The sequence below is a fragment of the Pipistrellus kuhlii genome, unplaced genomic scaffold (assembly GCF_014108245.1).
Source record: "Pipistrellus kuhlii isolate mPipKuh1 unplaced genomic scaffold, mPipKuh1.p scaffold_m20_p_2, whole genome shotgun sequence".
Taxonomy (NCBI): domain Eukaryota; kingdom Metazoa; phylum Chordata; class Mammalia; order Chiroptera; family Vespertilionidae; genus Pipistrellus; species Pipistrellus kuhlii.
The window spans coordinates 135,386,532-135,403,656 of NW_023425515.1; the positions used below are offsets into that span (position 1 = coordinate 135,386,532).

A 17,125-nucleotide genomic window follows, 5' to 3' on the forward strand; every position below is an offset into this window, starting at 1 on the left:
TAGTGGCCCAGTGCATGGATTCATGCACAGTGAAAGGAAATTAAATTGGATGGTGGCCGGTGGGGTGGGACTGGGTGAGATGGGCCAGACACACCCTGAAGCAAACCTCCTGTGGCCCCTCCCTGGCCAGCTGCACCTGGGGCAGAGCTGAGCCCCCAGGGCATCTGGGGAGTGAGCGGGGTCTCTCTGGCAGGTGGGGACCCTGGGCTCGGCCTGTGGGGATCAGGCCGAAACTGGCTCTTTGACATCTCCCAAGGGGTCCCAGAGTATGAGAGGGCACCCTACAAAGTTGCTGTTGTACAGAGTGTGGAATGCAAACACAAATGTAAAGTAAACCAGATTCGGGCCAACAGTGCCCCAGCAACAATATAATCCATGGCCAAAGGTGGAATCACGTGGCCCCTGGAGGAAACAGGCTCCCTCCTCTCTGGTTCCAGGAGCAGCTCAACAGCTCCTGCATTGAGAGTCTTTCCCTAGGCGGACACTGCAAATCATACCTACCAGACGATCAGGCAGTTGGACAGTGGGACAGCCGCTTAGCCTTTTATATATAAAGATTATAGAATTTTAGAACTGGGAAGTATAAGAGGGGTTGTCTTATCTATTCTCCTTGCTTTTTAGAATTGGTAAGATGGAGTCCAAACTGGTTTTATGACATGCTTCAGGACCAAAAATCCAAACTGAAGCTCATGTCTCTAGAATAGTACTCCACCAATACCATGCTGTTATTTTCCTCATTTTTAGGTACAGAGATTATTGTGGAAACCAGGGTTGATGGTAGACATCAGAAAGTAGATTTTCTGATTCTAACTTTGTCTTTAGGTGGAGTCCACAAAATACTCAGAACTCTGAGTTCTGCACAAAATAAATACAGAACTCATTTAATGTTTCATTTGTGAAAACTATGTATTGGGATTATAAGCATATATTCTCCTCTGGGAATGATCCTGCCAGTGATTAGGAAGAGCTTGAAATTCAAATGTTTTGCAACACTATTGCTATAACAGGAGAATTCCTCTTATTTCTCATCCAACTTACTTAAAAAATAATAATAATAACCTAAGAAGTTCAACCAAAATAGGTGATAGCCCTGTACCAATATTCACTTCATCACCTTTGATTTATTGCCAAGAGATTCTTTTAAAAGAACAGAGTATGTGAACAACATTGCCAGGCAATTTAGTGCAGGGAGAAGAGCACCAGTTGCCTTTCTAGTCTCAAGCCTCTCATAATATAAGCATGAGTGAAAGCATCTGTTGAATAGACATTCCTGGCATATTCTTTTAATAACTGCCAGACCCTCCTGAGGCAAAAATTTATTCTGAACTCTGGTTTTATAACTACATGTATGGTCCAAGGAATAAGAGTCAAATAGTTGTTAGGGAAATGTTATAGACAAAAATCTCCATGTGGATACTGAGCAGACCATCCAGTTGTAGAAACCTCTGTATCCAACTGTCAGGTCTCTGAAGTATAGGAACTGTGATGCTCAAATAACCTATTGCCCTATCTAGAAGCTATGAAATAATTAAGTGCTTGCCTATATTCTCAATTTAACTGGTTATATAAAATATTCCATGTTCTTTATTAATGCCTCGCATGTATTATATTCTCAAATAATGTTTGTTAGCTAAATGAGTACATGAATAAAATGTATAACTCAAATAATGTTTGTTAACTAGAGAGTACATGAATTTATTTTATGGCACTTCTATACTTTTTTTAAAATGTTGTTGATACAAGCTTATTATACAATATAATTGTCTTTTCTTTTGTTAGTCACCATTGTTTACAGACAGTGTATCTTTAATTTTCAGAAACTCTAAATAGGGCTAATTTGGCATAGTTTTATTTTTAAAGACTTGGTAGATAATACTGATAAGGAATAATCATTTTTTTTTTACTTATAATCCTGCCTCATTCCAGAAAAAAATAACCAGAAGAGCTACCCATAGCCCATTTTCAGTAAATTGTGATTTAGCATAATCTCTATGCTTCATTGTTTCCTCAGTTGGTTCATCTTAATTTCTTAGGCACTAGATATTGGTACAGTAAAATTTTCTACTTATAATATAAGCTCACCTCACTTAACCAAAGAGAAGTGGGCTTAAATAATATTTTGTAAAGTAAGTCAAATATTCTGAAAAAATAAATTATAATAAGCTATAATTTTTTCTTACAAGGTGTCTTCTGTCTTTTGGTGAGCTCCAATAACTTCTATGCTCAAACCACCAAGAAAAGATTTATAGCTCAGTACAAAGGAAAGAGATGACTATCTCACTCCAGGTGCTATTTCAGAGTCTCCCTCAGGTTGGATTTGGGATACATCCCAAATGCTATTTTCTTGTACTAGGGACCTGGGAGCCAATCCCCAGAAACCTCATATATGCAAGGTATAAATTCTTCCCTTTTAGAAAGCAGGATAAAACATTCTGTTTATTCTAAAATGCTAACACTCATTACCCAGGTTTTAAAAGTCGGTTTAGGGTGTGTACCTTAGTAGTAACCACACTAATATGACAGTTATATCTTGTGTTCATCAAACATAAGAGAACAGTGAATACAGGTAGGAATTCCCCATGTTTTTCCACAACCTCAGGCTTCGGTTGAAAGTGGAATCTGCCCTTGTTTACTATAATAAATCACCTTAGTGATTTCCAGTCTTTCTAACAATGAAGATAGTTTTTACAGACCAGCAAGTAGTAGTTGTGCTTTTGTGTAATTAGAATACTCTCAGCACCTCACTGACACTTTGCAGTAATTCTAGAGTCCTCAGTGGTTAAAGCACCACAGTTAGGGATGAATTACATTACTACAAGCACAGTTGGGGTATTGCAGAAGAAGTAGGCTGCTGGGATGGCATTTTGCTACAGGGTATTATAGGAAGCAACACTTTTGAAAAGAGGACGAGGAAGTAGGATTGGGAGAAGTCAAACTAATACAGGCCCGCTAAATCTCAACAATCCCTATATGAAGCACTTAACCTATTATAGTCCAGTGTGCTGGACTGAATGGCTGGGCTTTTATACACTTATTCAAGTAGTCATTGAATATGGGCCACCCTGAAGAGAGTATGTCTTTGATCAAGAAGCCCTCCAAAACGAAAGCAAACTTTGAAGCTGATGACAGCTAGGGCAAGACATTCTCTTTTGAAGAAGTCTCTGGGTGGCCCATCTTGGTGTTCACCACACTTGACTCCTTGTGTCATTTGGACCCACTTCTCCATAACATATCAGGATGCTGCTCCTTTAAGGTTCTGGTGGATTTTCTTCCAGAGGAAGTTAGTGGTATAGGAGTTAGTGGTATAAATTATAGCACCTAATTCTGCAGTCGATTTTAGGAACCAAATGATATCAATCTTCTCGTTCTTGCCAATGATCAGAGTAAATTTTTTCCTTTTTGCTGCTGGTGCTTGAATACACGGAACTTGAAGTGCTCAGGAGGCAGCCATAGAACTCTTACTGTGTTACCTGGTGAAATGTGTCCTCTTTGGAGGACAGGGCCTACATCCTGAAGAGCTCACATTTTGTGGGAATGGAAAGTACGAGGTCTCCCACTGAGACCTTAGGAGTTACAGTAGGTAGGACTAATTCTGCTTCTACCCCTTGGTTCCAAAACCAATGAATATTTTCTACTGAAGATACAGTACATATAAATACCTTTAATTCAATGTACTTCTTCATCCTATGGAATGGTGCTCTGTCCTTATTAAGTATAACCTCCTCGTTGGCAGTTTATCTCCACTTTTCCAGTGCTCTGTTGGGTTGGAAGCTTCCTGTTGTCATGTGATCTATTAGGTCGCATGGACATAAGCTCTCTTCCACATTTCAATTGCTATAAAATGGGTTTTGTGGTCTGACACATGTTTTGGAGATCCTGTATGTTAGATTAGATACTTTGTAAGCCCTCACATCCTGCTGATAATTAAAGCCCGAGTGTGAGAAATATCCCATTCCCACAGTATATGTGATGTCTATTGAAATAAATCTTTGACCCTTCCAGAGTGAACTTGCCCACAATAGCTGGTCAGCCTTCTGAAAAATGGCAGCATATCGTAGGCTCCATGTTGTTCTATGCTGTTGGCAGTTTGGATATTCAGTGGCAGCAGTGGTTAATTTGGCCTTGATAAACAGGAAGCCAGGATGTCCAGGCACATAAACTTCCATCTCTCCATGCATGTCCCCTCTGTTTGTATGGCAATCCTCTAGCACTGAGGTGACTGTTGACCAAGACTTGCTGATGTCAGCTTCCTATGTCATTCCATTTCTTTCCACGTACTTATCCATTATTGATCATTTCTGGTAGATGTTAATATTTGATAGAAAAATCTTTGCACTTTTTGTCTCACATGCCCATCCACATGTCTTTCCCAAACCTTGTCCCCAGTCTTACAATATTCTTCTTTTCATGGGCCTAACCAACCAGCAGAGTCACTTACAAGTACCTATTAATCTGTACATGCTCTAATTTCAAGCCGCTGCTCCTTGCCACAAAGTGGATGATATGAAGCCAGGAACTCCGCCCCTTAGAAAGATGTCCCTTTGCCACTGTCTTTCTAGGCACCCGTGAGTGAGGTTATTGCCAGCCTCCATCTATTTTCAGTTTGTACCTGTATGCTAGTGTCTTCATTAGCTCAGGCTGCTGTAATGCAATGCCACAGACTGGGTGGGTTCAATAGCAAACATTTATTTCTTACATTTCTGGAGTCAGGAACTCCACAGTCCAGGTATAGTGACAAACTTATATCCAAACACACAGAAGTTACTGAAACTGTTGTTAGTGTCACCACCAACCTTCTACTTGCCAAATTCTATGACTGTCACTGCTGGTCCTTCTCAACCCTGCCCATACAACACTGATTTCTCTCTCCTTGGAACATTTTTCTCCCTTAACTTTCTTTGCACATTCCTCGTTCTCCTTCTGACTCTTCTGTTTTCTTTCCTCTTTTATTTCTTGCCCCCAAAGAATCTTCATTAAGATTCTCTCATGTTCCTCGTCTGTTATTGCTGTATATACTACATCATTATGATTTTTCTCTGGACTTATGAAGTAATAGTTCAAGATAGGCTATTAAGAATCACAACTGTCTCGTGGCTAATTCTTCATCTTTTATTTAACAATGACCTCTCCCTTGAGGTGTTGTTTTTGTTGTAATATGATTGTCATAAGAGTCATTACACTTAACCTGGACTACTTCTGACTACATGCCCATTTTCTGTTTTTCTCATCTCTACACAGTGAATACAGTCTTGTCATTCCTAGTTACTCAAACCTACAATAGTTTTTCTACAAAGACAAATTCTTTTTTTTTTAATTATATTTTATTGATTTTCCACAGAGAGGAAGGGAGAGGGATAGAGAGCTAGAAACATTGATGAGAGAGAAACATCGACCAGCTGCTTCCTGCACACCCCCTACTAGGGATGTGCCTGCAACCAATGTACATACCCTTGACCGGAATCGAACCTGGACATTTCAGTCCGCAGACCAACGCTCTACCACTGAGCCAAACCGGTTTCGATTACAAAGACAAATTCTTCTGTAAATACCACAAACACAAATTTCTCTCTTGACATTCAAAACTCTTAATAGTATATCACCAATATATTTATGCCAGTCTATTTCTTGTACATATTTTGTATCTCAAACAATCTGGATTTGTTTTATGTTTGCTAAGTGTTTTACCACTTGCTACCTCCCACCTTCTGTTCAAATCATTCCATTTTGAATATACTTCCAACATTTCATCTCGTCAACAGTAAGCCATACCTCAAATACTGCCTTCTCTATAAAGTCCTTTCTTATGTTCTCAACAGGATATAATATCCCCTGCCTTTGCATTATATAGCATTTTACTTTTTCTTCTATTAACTTGCATGAAATATGAATTTACCTTACCTAACATATTAGATTATTAATTCCTTTGTATATTTACTCTTCTTTGCACCCAGGGTCTATGGATGGGCATATAAATATGTGTTTAATAAAGCTTTCTTCATATTATTTTGCATTTATTGAACAAGTTGATTTGTGACCTAAACCAGAAATGATTCTGTGCTTTTTATGCTAGCTAAGTGAGGTCTGCTTGGTGCTTTCCCCTATTTTATATCTCTTTGTTGAAGTGCTCACTGTGTTTATCTATTCTTCTCCCAAGTTTGTGATCATTTCTTTAAACTCTTTATCAGGTAAATTACTTATTTCAATTTCATTGAGTTTCTTTTCTAGAGTTTTATCTTCTTATTTCCTTTTTAAAAAATTAAACCTTTATTGTTGAAAGTATTACAAATGTCTCCTTTTCCCCACATTTGAACATTTTCCTGTGTTTCTACATTTTACTTGATTCTCTCTGTTTGTTTTTATGTATTAAGCTAAAGAGCTACCACTCCAGACTTGAAGGAGTAGCTGTGTGTAGGAGATACAATTATGGTTCAATCTTGCCTTAGCTCTCAGGTGTCTGCCAAACCCTCCTAATTATTGATCTCAGCACCCTGATTTAATCTTGATCAGTCCCAGTTGCTGAGAGTGTGCCAAGATCTGTTCTTATTCCAGAGGGAGGGGCCTCAGTCAGCACATAGTTTCAAATTGATTGGAAGCCACTCTCAGGCAGCAGCCTTCAACATTTGCAAAAAGATGTGGTCCTATGAAACCACAGTGATAAATCCTGCTGGCCTCCAGACCCGGTGATCTGGAGGTATCCCCTAGGCAACCGTTGCAAATATTGGACTTCCACATGAGTGTAGAAGCTCCTTTCTGGGTGGTATCAGTGAACTGTAGCAAGGCCAGTGGAGAACACAAAGTTGGTGTCCCCTGGGCTATGTTTCCTGCGACCAGCTCTGTAGCCTCTGGATGTGTGGCAAACTTGAAACCTGCCCCTGATGCCAAAGCCCCAGGACTAGTAGACAGGCCTCGTCACAGGGAGACTGCGTGTGTTTCAGCCTGCTGTCTGTGCAGTGTCTTGGCGTGGTAGCCTGGGAAGAATTGTCTCTCTGTTTGTCTGAGTCCCATGGGTGAAGGGGATCAAGAGGTACAAACTCCCCATTATAAAATAAATGTCATGGGGGTGTTATAATATATAAAACAAAGACATTTACTCTGGAGTAAATATACAAAGGAATTAATAATCTAATATATTATAATATAATATAATTTAATTATAATATAATATAATTAATAATCTAATATGTTATAATAAAATATAATTTAAAAAAAAGAATTTGTCTTTGTAGAAAACAAAGACATTTACTCTGGAGTAAATATACAAAGGAATTAATAATCTAATATGTTAGGTAAGGTAAATTCATATTTCATATTTCAAACTTGAAACCTGCCCCTGATGCCAAAGCCCCAGGACTAGTAGACAGGCCTCGTCACAGGGAGACTGCGTGTGTTTCAGCCTGCTGTCTGTGCAGTGTCTTGGCGTGGTAGCCTGGGAAGAATTGTCTCTCTGTTTGTCTGAGTCCCATGGGTGAAGGGGATCAAGAGGTACAAACTCCCCATTATAAAATAAATGTCATGGGGGTGTTATGTACAACATGGTGACTATAGTCAATGATATTGCGTTGCACAATTAAAAGAAGCTGAGTAAATGTTCTCATCACAAGAAAAATATTTTGTAACTTTGTATGATGATGGATAGTAACTAGACTTAGTTAATTTAATTTTTTAGTAATGGTCACAAACTTGGGAGAAGAATGGATAAACACATTTGGCACTTCAACAAAGAGATATAAAATAGAAGAAAGCATCAAGTAGATCCACATAGCTAGAATAAAACATAAAAGCTGTGGTAATTTTACAATGTATACAAATATTGAATCGTTACATTGTATACCTGAAACTAATATTACATGTCAGTTATACATCAATTTAAAAAGAAAAACTGAATACATCACTTTTTATAAAATTTACTGGATTATAAATCCCACAAAATCAGGGACTATGTTTTAAATTGAAACTCAGTGCCTTTCAGCAATGGCCTGTCACACAGACATTCACATAGATCTGTTTATTGACTCAACAGATTAATTAATTCTGATGTGAAGTCAAAGTCTAGACACCTATACTAGAGAGGATTTTACTCTAAGATAAATTTTAGAATTGGTTAGAATGGAAAATAATAATTTCAAATTATTTAAAACAAGATGCTATATGAGCAATGCAATATATGTATTTTTTTTTTCTGAAAGGGAGCTGTTGGTTTACCTGGAGAAGTTGGAATTATTGGAAGCATTGGTGAAAAGGTAATTTATTTCATTATTTTGTTCAGTAGTGACACTGTTAATCTATACTTAAAAGATAGTCATTCGTATGATATATTTAATGTTAATTAGAAATCACTCATAATTTCAAACACATTACCTACACAGAATCTTTTAAATATTTTGAAATATAGCTACTAGCATATATAGGGTATATCCAAAATGTGTGTGCACTTTGAATGATTATAAAGTCAGTGTTTATTAACATACAGTTCTTTTCAATTTTTAAAAGAATCTGCAGAAATGAATAAGTTTCTTTGGTCAATGCCTATCTTTAAACCATTCTACTCCAGGCACTGCTGATAATGTGAAGCAATGAAATCACAAACATCAAGAATCATTTCATTTGGTACCTGTGCATCCTCAATTCATTGACTGTTGCCAGTTTTGTACCATAAACTTTGTCTTATGTATCCCCATAAAAAGAGTCATTTGGCATTTTAGGATAAATTTTCTTTATTCAAAGCTTTGTCTGACTTCACCTATTTTTTCAAATCAGTTAAACCTGAAAAAGAGTGAAAGTTGGGAGTTATCAGCTGTTAAAGTGGATTTACATTTGGGGGGACATCCTATAAGTTTCTTTTTTTTAATCTTTATTGTTGAAAATATTACAGAGGTTCCCCTTTTCTCCCATTAACCTTTTCCAGCCATCTCCAGTCTTCTCCTGAAGTAACCCCATTGTCTGTGTCCACAGGTTATACATAATACATACAAGTTCATTGGTTGATCTCTTCCTACCCACCATCCCCTGACTATATGTTCTAAGTTTTAAATTTTTGGTTGAAATGCAAAATTAAAAAAAATTGGAAATTAGAATAATGTGTGCATGTAAGTTATGATTCAAATGGACAAGTTTTCTGTCTAGATGTAGCTCAGTCATGACTAACTAACCTGCCTCAATGTTCCTCTTATCTCTTTGTGTTCAAAGGGAGAGCGTGGAAGTCCAGGTCCAGTAGGTCCCCAGGGAGAGAAGGGTGCTATGGTAAGAGTCAGTGATTTGAAAGATATGTTTCCAAAGAACATAACAAAGTTGAGGCATTCCAGAGGTAGAATTATTTTGAATGCAATTTAAGTAAGTGAAAAATGCTATTGTATAGTGAATTACCATTAGAATTTTCTTTTCCTTTAAACAGTTTACCTTTTAGAATGCTGTATGAAAGGTAAAAATCTTTCAAATCAGATATTTTTAAATGTGAGAGAAACTAGAACAAATGATTATTATCAATACAAGAATCTTGCTTTTAGAAAATATATTGTAATAGCACATAATACTGTCTACAGTTTTAGTTTACCTAAATTATTCTTTACTGATTTGACTTCTATATTATCAGAAAAGCAGTCTAGGGTTGTTGTTGTTGTTGTTGTTGTTGTTGTTTATAACTATCTACAGTTGTTGTCAGCTAGGAAATTTAACATACCCAAAGACAAATCAAATTTAGGAATTATTGCCTCCTAAAACATTCCCTGAATCAGTATCAATAGCATAGAGGGTGTGGTCCTCCTAAAATTGGGTAGCCCGTATATTTTTACACCTAGGCACTCATTAATTATTAAATTCCATGACTTCTGAAAATTATGTGGTTTCATAATTTATATAACATAAACTTCAGAAGATAAATGAATATTCTCAATAAGTTATAATATGTGATTCTGGATAGCCAATTATTTTCCAGGCAAAGAATTTCTAATAAAAGGATACACAGCTTTCCTGTAATTACTAGAGGCCCAGTGCATGAAGATTCGTGCACTTGGAGGGCGCCCCTCAGCCCAGCTTGCACCCTCTCGCAGTCCAGGACCCCTTGGGGGATGCCCACCTGCCAGCTTAGGTCTGCTCCCTGGAGGAGTAGGCCTAAGCTGGCAGTCAGACATCTCTCTGGCAGCCCGGGAGCCCTCAGGGAATGTCCAATTAATGGCCGTTAGTCGGACATTCTTAGCGCTGTTGCAGAGGCAGGAGAAGCTCCTGCCACTACCACTGCGCTGGTCAGCCATGAGCCAGCTTCTGGCTGAGCTGTGCTCCCCCTGTGGAAGCGCACTGACCACGCCTCCTGTATTGAGCATCTGCTCCCTGGTGGTTAGTGTAAATCATAGCGACTAGTTGTTCCTGGTCATTCTGCCATTAGGATCAATTTGTATATTACTCTTTTATTATATAGGATTTTTTTTCTGTGGAATATTTCCTGTAGCCTCTTATATCTAGGATAAGAGAGAAAGATCAGATTATTGCTTTTTATTATTACTTATAATTTACTGGTTTTTCTTTAATGAAAATAATTAGGAGAGTTTATGTCTTTTATATTTTTATTCAAATTATAGGGATATCCAGGTCCTCCTGGGGTCCCAGGACCCGTGGGTCCACCTGGCTTACCTGTAAGTACAGAGAAGATTTAATATCCCTTCTAGAGTGTCTGTATAAATTTAAACCCATCATTTTGGTTATGCTATGTTTTTATGCAAAATAAGTAATGTGTAAAACTGATGGAGGCTCCCTCTCTCCCCAATCAATGCAAAGCACGCTAAAATACGTCATGGTGTCTTGAATTTCCTCACCTCTACTTGTTACATAAGCTTCTGCCCGCTTCTAATAGTACAACCAGTTTCAATTATGCTGCCTAAAACTAAAAAGACATTTAAACTTTCTTTTGAATAACCACATATAAGAAGATAGGATCAGTAGTCAAGATTACAAGTGAGACCAATTGAATATGCAAATCACAAGCATAAGTTCCAATGTTTTGTGGTTTGTTTGTTTGTTTCCTTTAGGAATTTGTAAGTATTTTCAACCAAACACAATTTATAGAGAATATACCTTTATTAAACAAAACTGAAGTTTTTCAAAATACTCTGTTTTTGTTTAGAGAAAGAAAATAACATCTTTTCTCTTACGGTATAATGTTTGCTTATCAAAATATAACAGTGTTTGTGAACTTAAATATGAGAGGTAAGCCTTTATGATCCCCTAAGCAAAATTATTCTAATGAGAAATAGTTTATGCTATTTTGTGAAGATGCTTTTTTGTAGACAATCCACATTTTACAGTATAGTGAAAGATAATGGTGTTGACTTATAAAATTAGGAATACTAATCTAAGGACACAGTTGCCAATCTTTTTACTAACATCAGATAATAAATTTGAGATATTGTACATGTTTACTGGTTTTATTTACCTAATGTTATATAGATAAATAAAATTCGTTTTCTAATTAAGCCTTTATTGAAGACTATAAGGCATAAAAATAATTCATTGTAATTGACTTAATGGCAACTTAATCTTCATTATAGGCTAGTTTTGTGGCATGTTAATTGGAAACATTTTGTATGGGTTTTTCCATAGTAACAGAAAAAAAAAACTATCTTTGTGCTATGGGATTGTCATAAATGTCTAGAATAATGGGAAAAAAGTCTTACAGTGATGGTCATTGCTACTTTAAGGAACCAGGCAGGGTAGACTGGTGTCTTCCTCCACTACTGATTTCTGTATGTTCCTCCAGAAAACGACTCATGAATATTGAAAGTTCCTCATTCTTTGTACATAGTGTAAATGCCTAGAAATGAAACTACTCCAAATAGAAGGAACATCAAAAGCACAATTTTGGGGGAGAAAAATATGGTACTTATTAAAATAAAGCATATTTTAGGAGATTAATCAATTTTTACTAGTATATGTGTGTTTTGCTGTTTTCATTGACTTCTGAGAGAGGAGGGGAGAGGGAGACAGAGATAGAAATATCAATGATAAGAGAGAATCATGGATCGGCTACCTCCTGCATGCCCCACAGTAGGAATTGAGCCCATAATCCAGGTATGTGCCCTGGCTGGGGATTGAACCATGACCTCCTGGTTCATGGGTCAACACTTAACCACTGAGTCACACCAGCCAGGCCAACCAATTTTATTTTAAGAATTCCCAAGGAGAATTACATGTTTTAAGAAAGGGTATAACTACTATTCTGATTACATTCCTGTGAATCATATAACTGATTTTAAAATTTTCATCACGTAGGGTCATGTTGGGGCAAGAGGACCACCTGGGAGTCAAGGTCCTAAAGGACGGAGGGTAAGTTATCTAATGAGGGAAGTTATCTTCATCTCAAAAATTACTTCCTTATGATGTGTTCCACAAAAATAGCTTTACATATTCTAAATTGTGCTGAGACATTATTGGATTTCCCCCTTGTTTTCATTATATTATTACTACCTATATTTATTGAAATAATTACTCATAATCATTTGTATTTATAAAACCATGCATTTCTGCTGTGAATTCCACAAATTCATATAGAATTCTTCTTTCTTACTCCCAGCTTCCAGTTTCATTCTTTGAGGGAGCTATTAATGTGAAGATTTTTAAATAAATTCTTATTTTACTCACAAGAGGCTCACAGAGCAAGGAATAGTAGCATCATAACAAAATAAGTGCAATGGGAAATGGAATGAAGTTATATGGGATGAATAAGAGGTGATATGATCATCATGCAGAATTAAATGAAAAATCTTACTCTCTTCTTTTGAAACATTAAATCTTATTTTGTTTTTTGTTTGTTTGTTTGTTTGTTTAAAGAAATAAGAACCACAATTTGCTGCATGCCTGGCACTTTTACATACACTGTATTATCTTACTTAATACTCAAACCACCCTAACAAGGGGAAGCAGAATCTCAGATATTATATTTCAGACAAGGAAAGTGGGGCCCAGAGTTTCAACGTATGACTTTATACATGCACAGAGAAATGGTACAACTAGGATTCCAACCTTAATGTGTGTACCTCCAAAGCCTACGCCTATTCAATACTGCATAGAATATTAAGGAGTATTTTTCCCTTGATTAATTTGAAACTGTTGGCTTTAAGAATTCTTTTTTTCTCCCATGCTGTATCTTGATTTTATAGGTAGTGAAGAAAATACTTAAAATTTCTATGAGCGTGGTCTCCAACTGACAAAGGTTAAAAGCAAAACAAAAATTGTCCTTTCAGTTGGCACACGAGTGCTCAGTTTGAAAGAATGGTTATAATGTCATGTCCTGTGTTTTAGGTGAGAGCACATTTGTCTTTTATTCTTTCGTTGCTAAAAAACAATTTTCCTTAGTGGGTGATAGATTTACAGTCTATAAATAATCCTGTTGGCCACATCTGTTTTTAGCCCAACTGAGATTTAAAATAATAAAATAAAAAATAACGGTAGATGATCTGGGCTCACAGAATGTCATTTGATGGTCAGTATCCTGCCAGCATGCACTACTTGGTCAGGTCAAATATGTTTATTCAACTTAGTATTACTCATAGTGGGAAAGTTCAACCAATTTTGTGACACGTGAAATAAAGAAGAAAGATTTGTGCTTTTTGTTAATTAAGTAATTGAGTTCTTATTGATCATCCCATCAGAAACCATGTACCCAAGCAAGATCTGCTCCTGAACCACTTGTGCCTTCTCATAACCATATGGGACGTTGATTTGCACTGCGATTTTCTGACCTCTGTATGATCTCTGGGTAGATTATTACTGTTTCCTGATTTGCCACATTGTCCTCAACTCTCACCTCTTCAAGGATCTATTTTCTTTTCACCTTCCAAATACATTTTCCTGATTCTTTCCCCAAATGGCTTCTCATCGTTATTTAAAGTTCAGCCAGTACTTTTTAAACAATGAGACTTTGTTTAGAACAAAAATGCATTCTTTACTAAAAAAATATTTCAGGCTATCAATGAACATTGGGAATACAAAAAGGTACAGACGACTCAAATATTTGAGGAAGAATATATGGTAGTATTAGGAATTTCCATTTTATCTGACACCTACTATCTTTCTGCTTCTCCTCTCTCTCATCAGTCCTTTTCCATGATGGATATGATCTCAGCACCTTAAATTGTTCCTTCTCAGCCTAACTCACTTTCAAAAAATGAAAACCTGTGAAAATTTGGTTTAGGAATAGTTATTTAAGAGAAGTAAAGTAATTTTATATACCAAAAGTAATTAATATAACACAGTCATATCCCTCTACAGAAAATATAGGTCAGCGGATTCTCTACTGAGTTAGTGACTTACTTAGCCTTATGGGTCACCAGCAATAAGCACAGCCTGAGCTGCTTGCTGTTCCTTATGTGTACATCTAACTCCTTGGGGCGGAGCTCATTCCCTGGTGTCTCACCAGTACACACTGTTGTGTCTAGCTGCCCTGACAAACACGCAGGGCAGTCAACCTCATCTCCTTTCTTGCCCATGGATTGGGCCTTTGATCATGAGAGGACTTTAGATTTTGTACCCTTCCTCTAGATTCTGGAAGGACGAGGTAGAAACATACAATGGAGTAATATTTTTATTCTGATTATGCTACTAAAGAATAAAGTGGGGAGTAAAGGTTGAAATAACTATTAGCAATATGTAATGCTTTAAGGTTTTCTATGAAAGATGTAGAATGGTTAGAACAATAAAAATTCTAATCTGTGGCTCTTCCACGGAAATGGGTACCATGTTGGAAAAGCAACTGAAAAAGGATTGTTATGTATCGGTTTAATTATAAATTCCAATCCTTCACCTTTTAAGTCCCAGTCTTCACACAATTGTTTCTTAATATAGAAATAAAAAAAAAATACTATATGTAATCAATAGCTCATCTAACCAAAGTACTTTTTTTAAAATTTGGGAATATCTTTATTTCTGCCTCTATATCCTTTCCTTATCCTATCTCTATCTAGAGTTCCTTCAAGAGCACTATCTCCCCTGTCAAAAATGATATCTTCATTCCCTTTATAAACATGTGAAAGTTCCTCACCCCGTAACTCCTGTCTCTTGCCCTTAACATGCCTGTCTCCTTCTATACTATAGTCATTTATGTAATTTACTTATCATTCTCTGTGCTTCCTATGGAGAAACTTTCTTATAACTGTACTAAAGGCCCGGTGCACACCCACCAGGAAGGGGTGTCCCTCAGCCTACCCTGCACCCTCTCAAATCTGGGAACCCCCAAGGGATGTTCAACTGCCCTCTCACAATCCAGGACTGCTGGCTCCCAACAGCTAACCTGCCTGCCTTCCTGATTGCCCTAACTGCTTCTGTCTGCCAGCCTGATCAACACTAACGACTCCCCTACCAGCATGATTGATGCCTAACTGCTCCCCTGCCAGCCTGTTTGCCCCTAACTGTCCTCCCCTACAGGCCTGGTCACCCTTAACTGCCCTCCCCTGCAGGCCTGGTCCTCCCCAACTGTTCTTCCCTGCAGACTTGATCTGGCCCCCAACTTCCCTCTCTTGAAGGCCTGGCCCCTCGCGAATGCCCTCTCCTGCTTGTCATCTTGTGGTGGCGATTTTGTGTCCACATGGGGGCAGCCATCTTGTGTGTTGGAGTAATGGTAAATTTGCATATTACTTTTTTATTAGATAGGATATCCCCATAACACTTCATGCAAAGCCTTGTCCACAGTAGGTATTCAGTAAATGGTTGGTAGAATTGGATTACTTCCCTTGAAAATGACTTTAAGATCATCCAAGGACAGTTATAATTTATACAGGGAGACATAATGCCATTTTATTAGAGAATAACTTTTGCACCTAATGCTTCTTCACAACTAATAACTAAATGAACAGTATGTTGGTAACTTAGCTGAGAAGTTCTAAATTTACATGAATATTCCCAGCAGCATTTCCCCCCTTTCTGTGCCCCTGCCGTCTTCCAGTGACTATTGCCAAGGAAGTGCACAGCAAGTACAGTGCAATCAGTACTCATTTTTCTAATAAGTAGAAAAAGTGCTGTTCCAAAAATATAAGACGTAAGAAGACTATTTGGACAAACAAATCAGACACTTTCATTTAATTTTTTTAGAATGCTTTACTTTTTAAAAAATATTTATTATTGAAAATATTACATAAATACCCTCCACCTCATTGATCTTTTTCATCCCGCTCCTGCCCCCACCCTACACCCTCTTCATTCCATTGTCTGTGTCCATGGATTATGCATACATAATCATTGGTTGAACTCTTCCTTCCCACCCTCCCCTTCCTTTAAATTAATTTAGAATTGTTTTAGAATAAATCCTGAATGACTGCTGAGTAAATAATAGTATGAACAAAATACTCAAAAAACCATCCTATACTTTAGCTACCTCAACAACTGAATCCGTTATTTTTGTGGTCACCTGATTTACCATTTGATATTCAATCTTGAAAACACTAGTTTGGTTCTCTCATGCAAATGGGTTTATACTTATACCCAGTTGTATTCTTTTATGTGGCTATGGCACAGAAACAAGCAGGAGTTCATCAACTAAAGAAGAACATCTTCTTTCGTAAGGGTACATAACAATAAAAATGGAACATTTCAGATTAACAAAAGGACATTTTTCCCATTTCTAGGGACCAAGAGGAACAGATGGCCTCTCTGGGGAACAAGGTACACAGGGTGCCAAGGTAATCACTGAGCTTCTCATTTCACACACAGTTGTTATTTGGAGCCCGTATGTTCCAAATATTATTAGACAGATGTTCTAACTGTCTAAAAACTGAGGCATGTCCTTAAAAAAAAAGTATGGCTCTACAATTTCTTGTAGTCTAAATAAGATATAACATACATAACTTTTTATCACACACAGAAATGTAATATTTAATACTGAACTGTGTGCATGATGTCTGATATTTTTGTGAGTGAGTGTATGCTCCCATGTTTGACACCACCATTTACAATCTTATTAACTCAGTTGGTATTGATACTTTCTTAGGGTGAAAAAGGAGATCAAGGGAAAAGAGGACTTCATGGTCTTACTGTAAGTAGTGTATCATTTTACATGAAAGATAATCACTTAAAACCTTTCATTGTCCTTGGTGTATGGTTAATATTTAGAGAGGAAGCTACCTGATCCCATCATTTTCTTTCTTAT

General features: G+C 37.2%; 1 protein-coding gene across 2 annotated transcripts in view; it reads left to right on the plus strand.

The window, feature by feature from the left end:
• Window positions 1–17,125, plus strand: part of COL24A1 (collagen type XXIV alpha 1 chain) — a 293,517-nt gene that overhangs the window by 151,618 nt on the left and 124,774 nt on the right. For both annotated transcript variants that reach the window (XM_036446684.2, XM_045584381.1), the window contains exons 25-30: window positions 8,187–8,240; window positions 9,187–9,240; window positions 10,572–10,625; window positions 12,259–12,312; window positions 16,605–16,658; window positions 16,967–17,011. In XM_036446684.2, coding sequence (XP_036302577.1) covers window positions 8,187–8,240; window positions 9,187–9,240; window positions 10,572–10,625; window positions 12,259–12,312; window positions 16,605–16,658; window positions 16,967–17,011 — 315 coding nt within the window. The remainder of the gene's footprint in view (window positions 1–8,186; window positions 8,241–9,186; window positions 9,241–10,571; window positions 10,626–12,258; window positions 12,313–16,604; window positions 16,659–16,966; window positions 17,012–17,125) is intronic.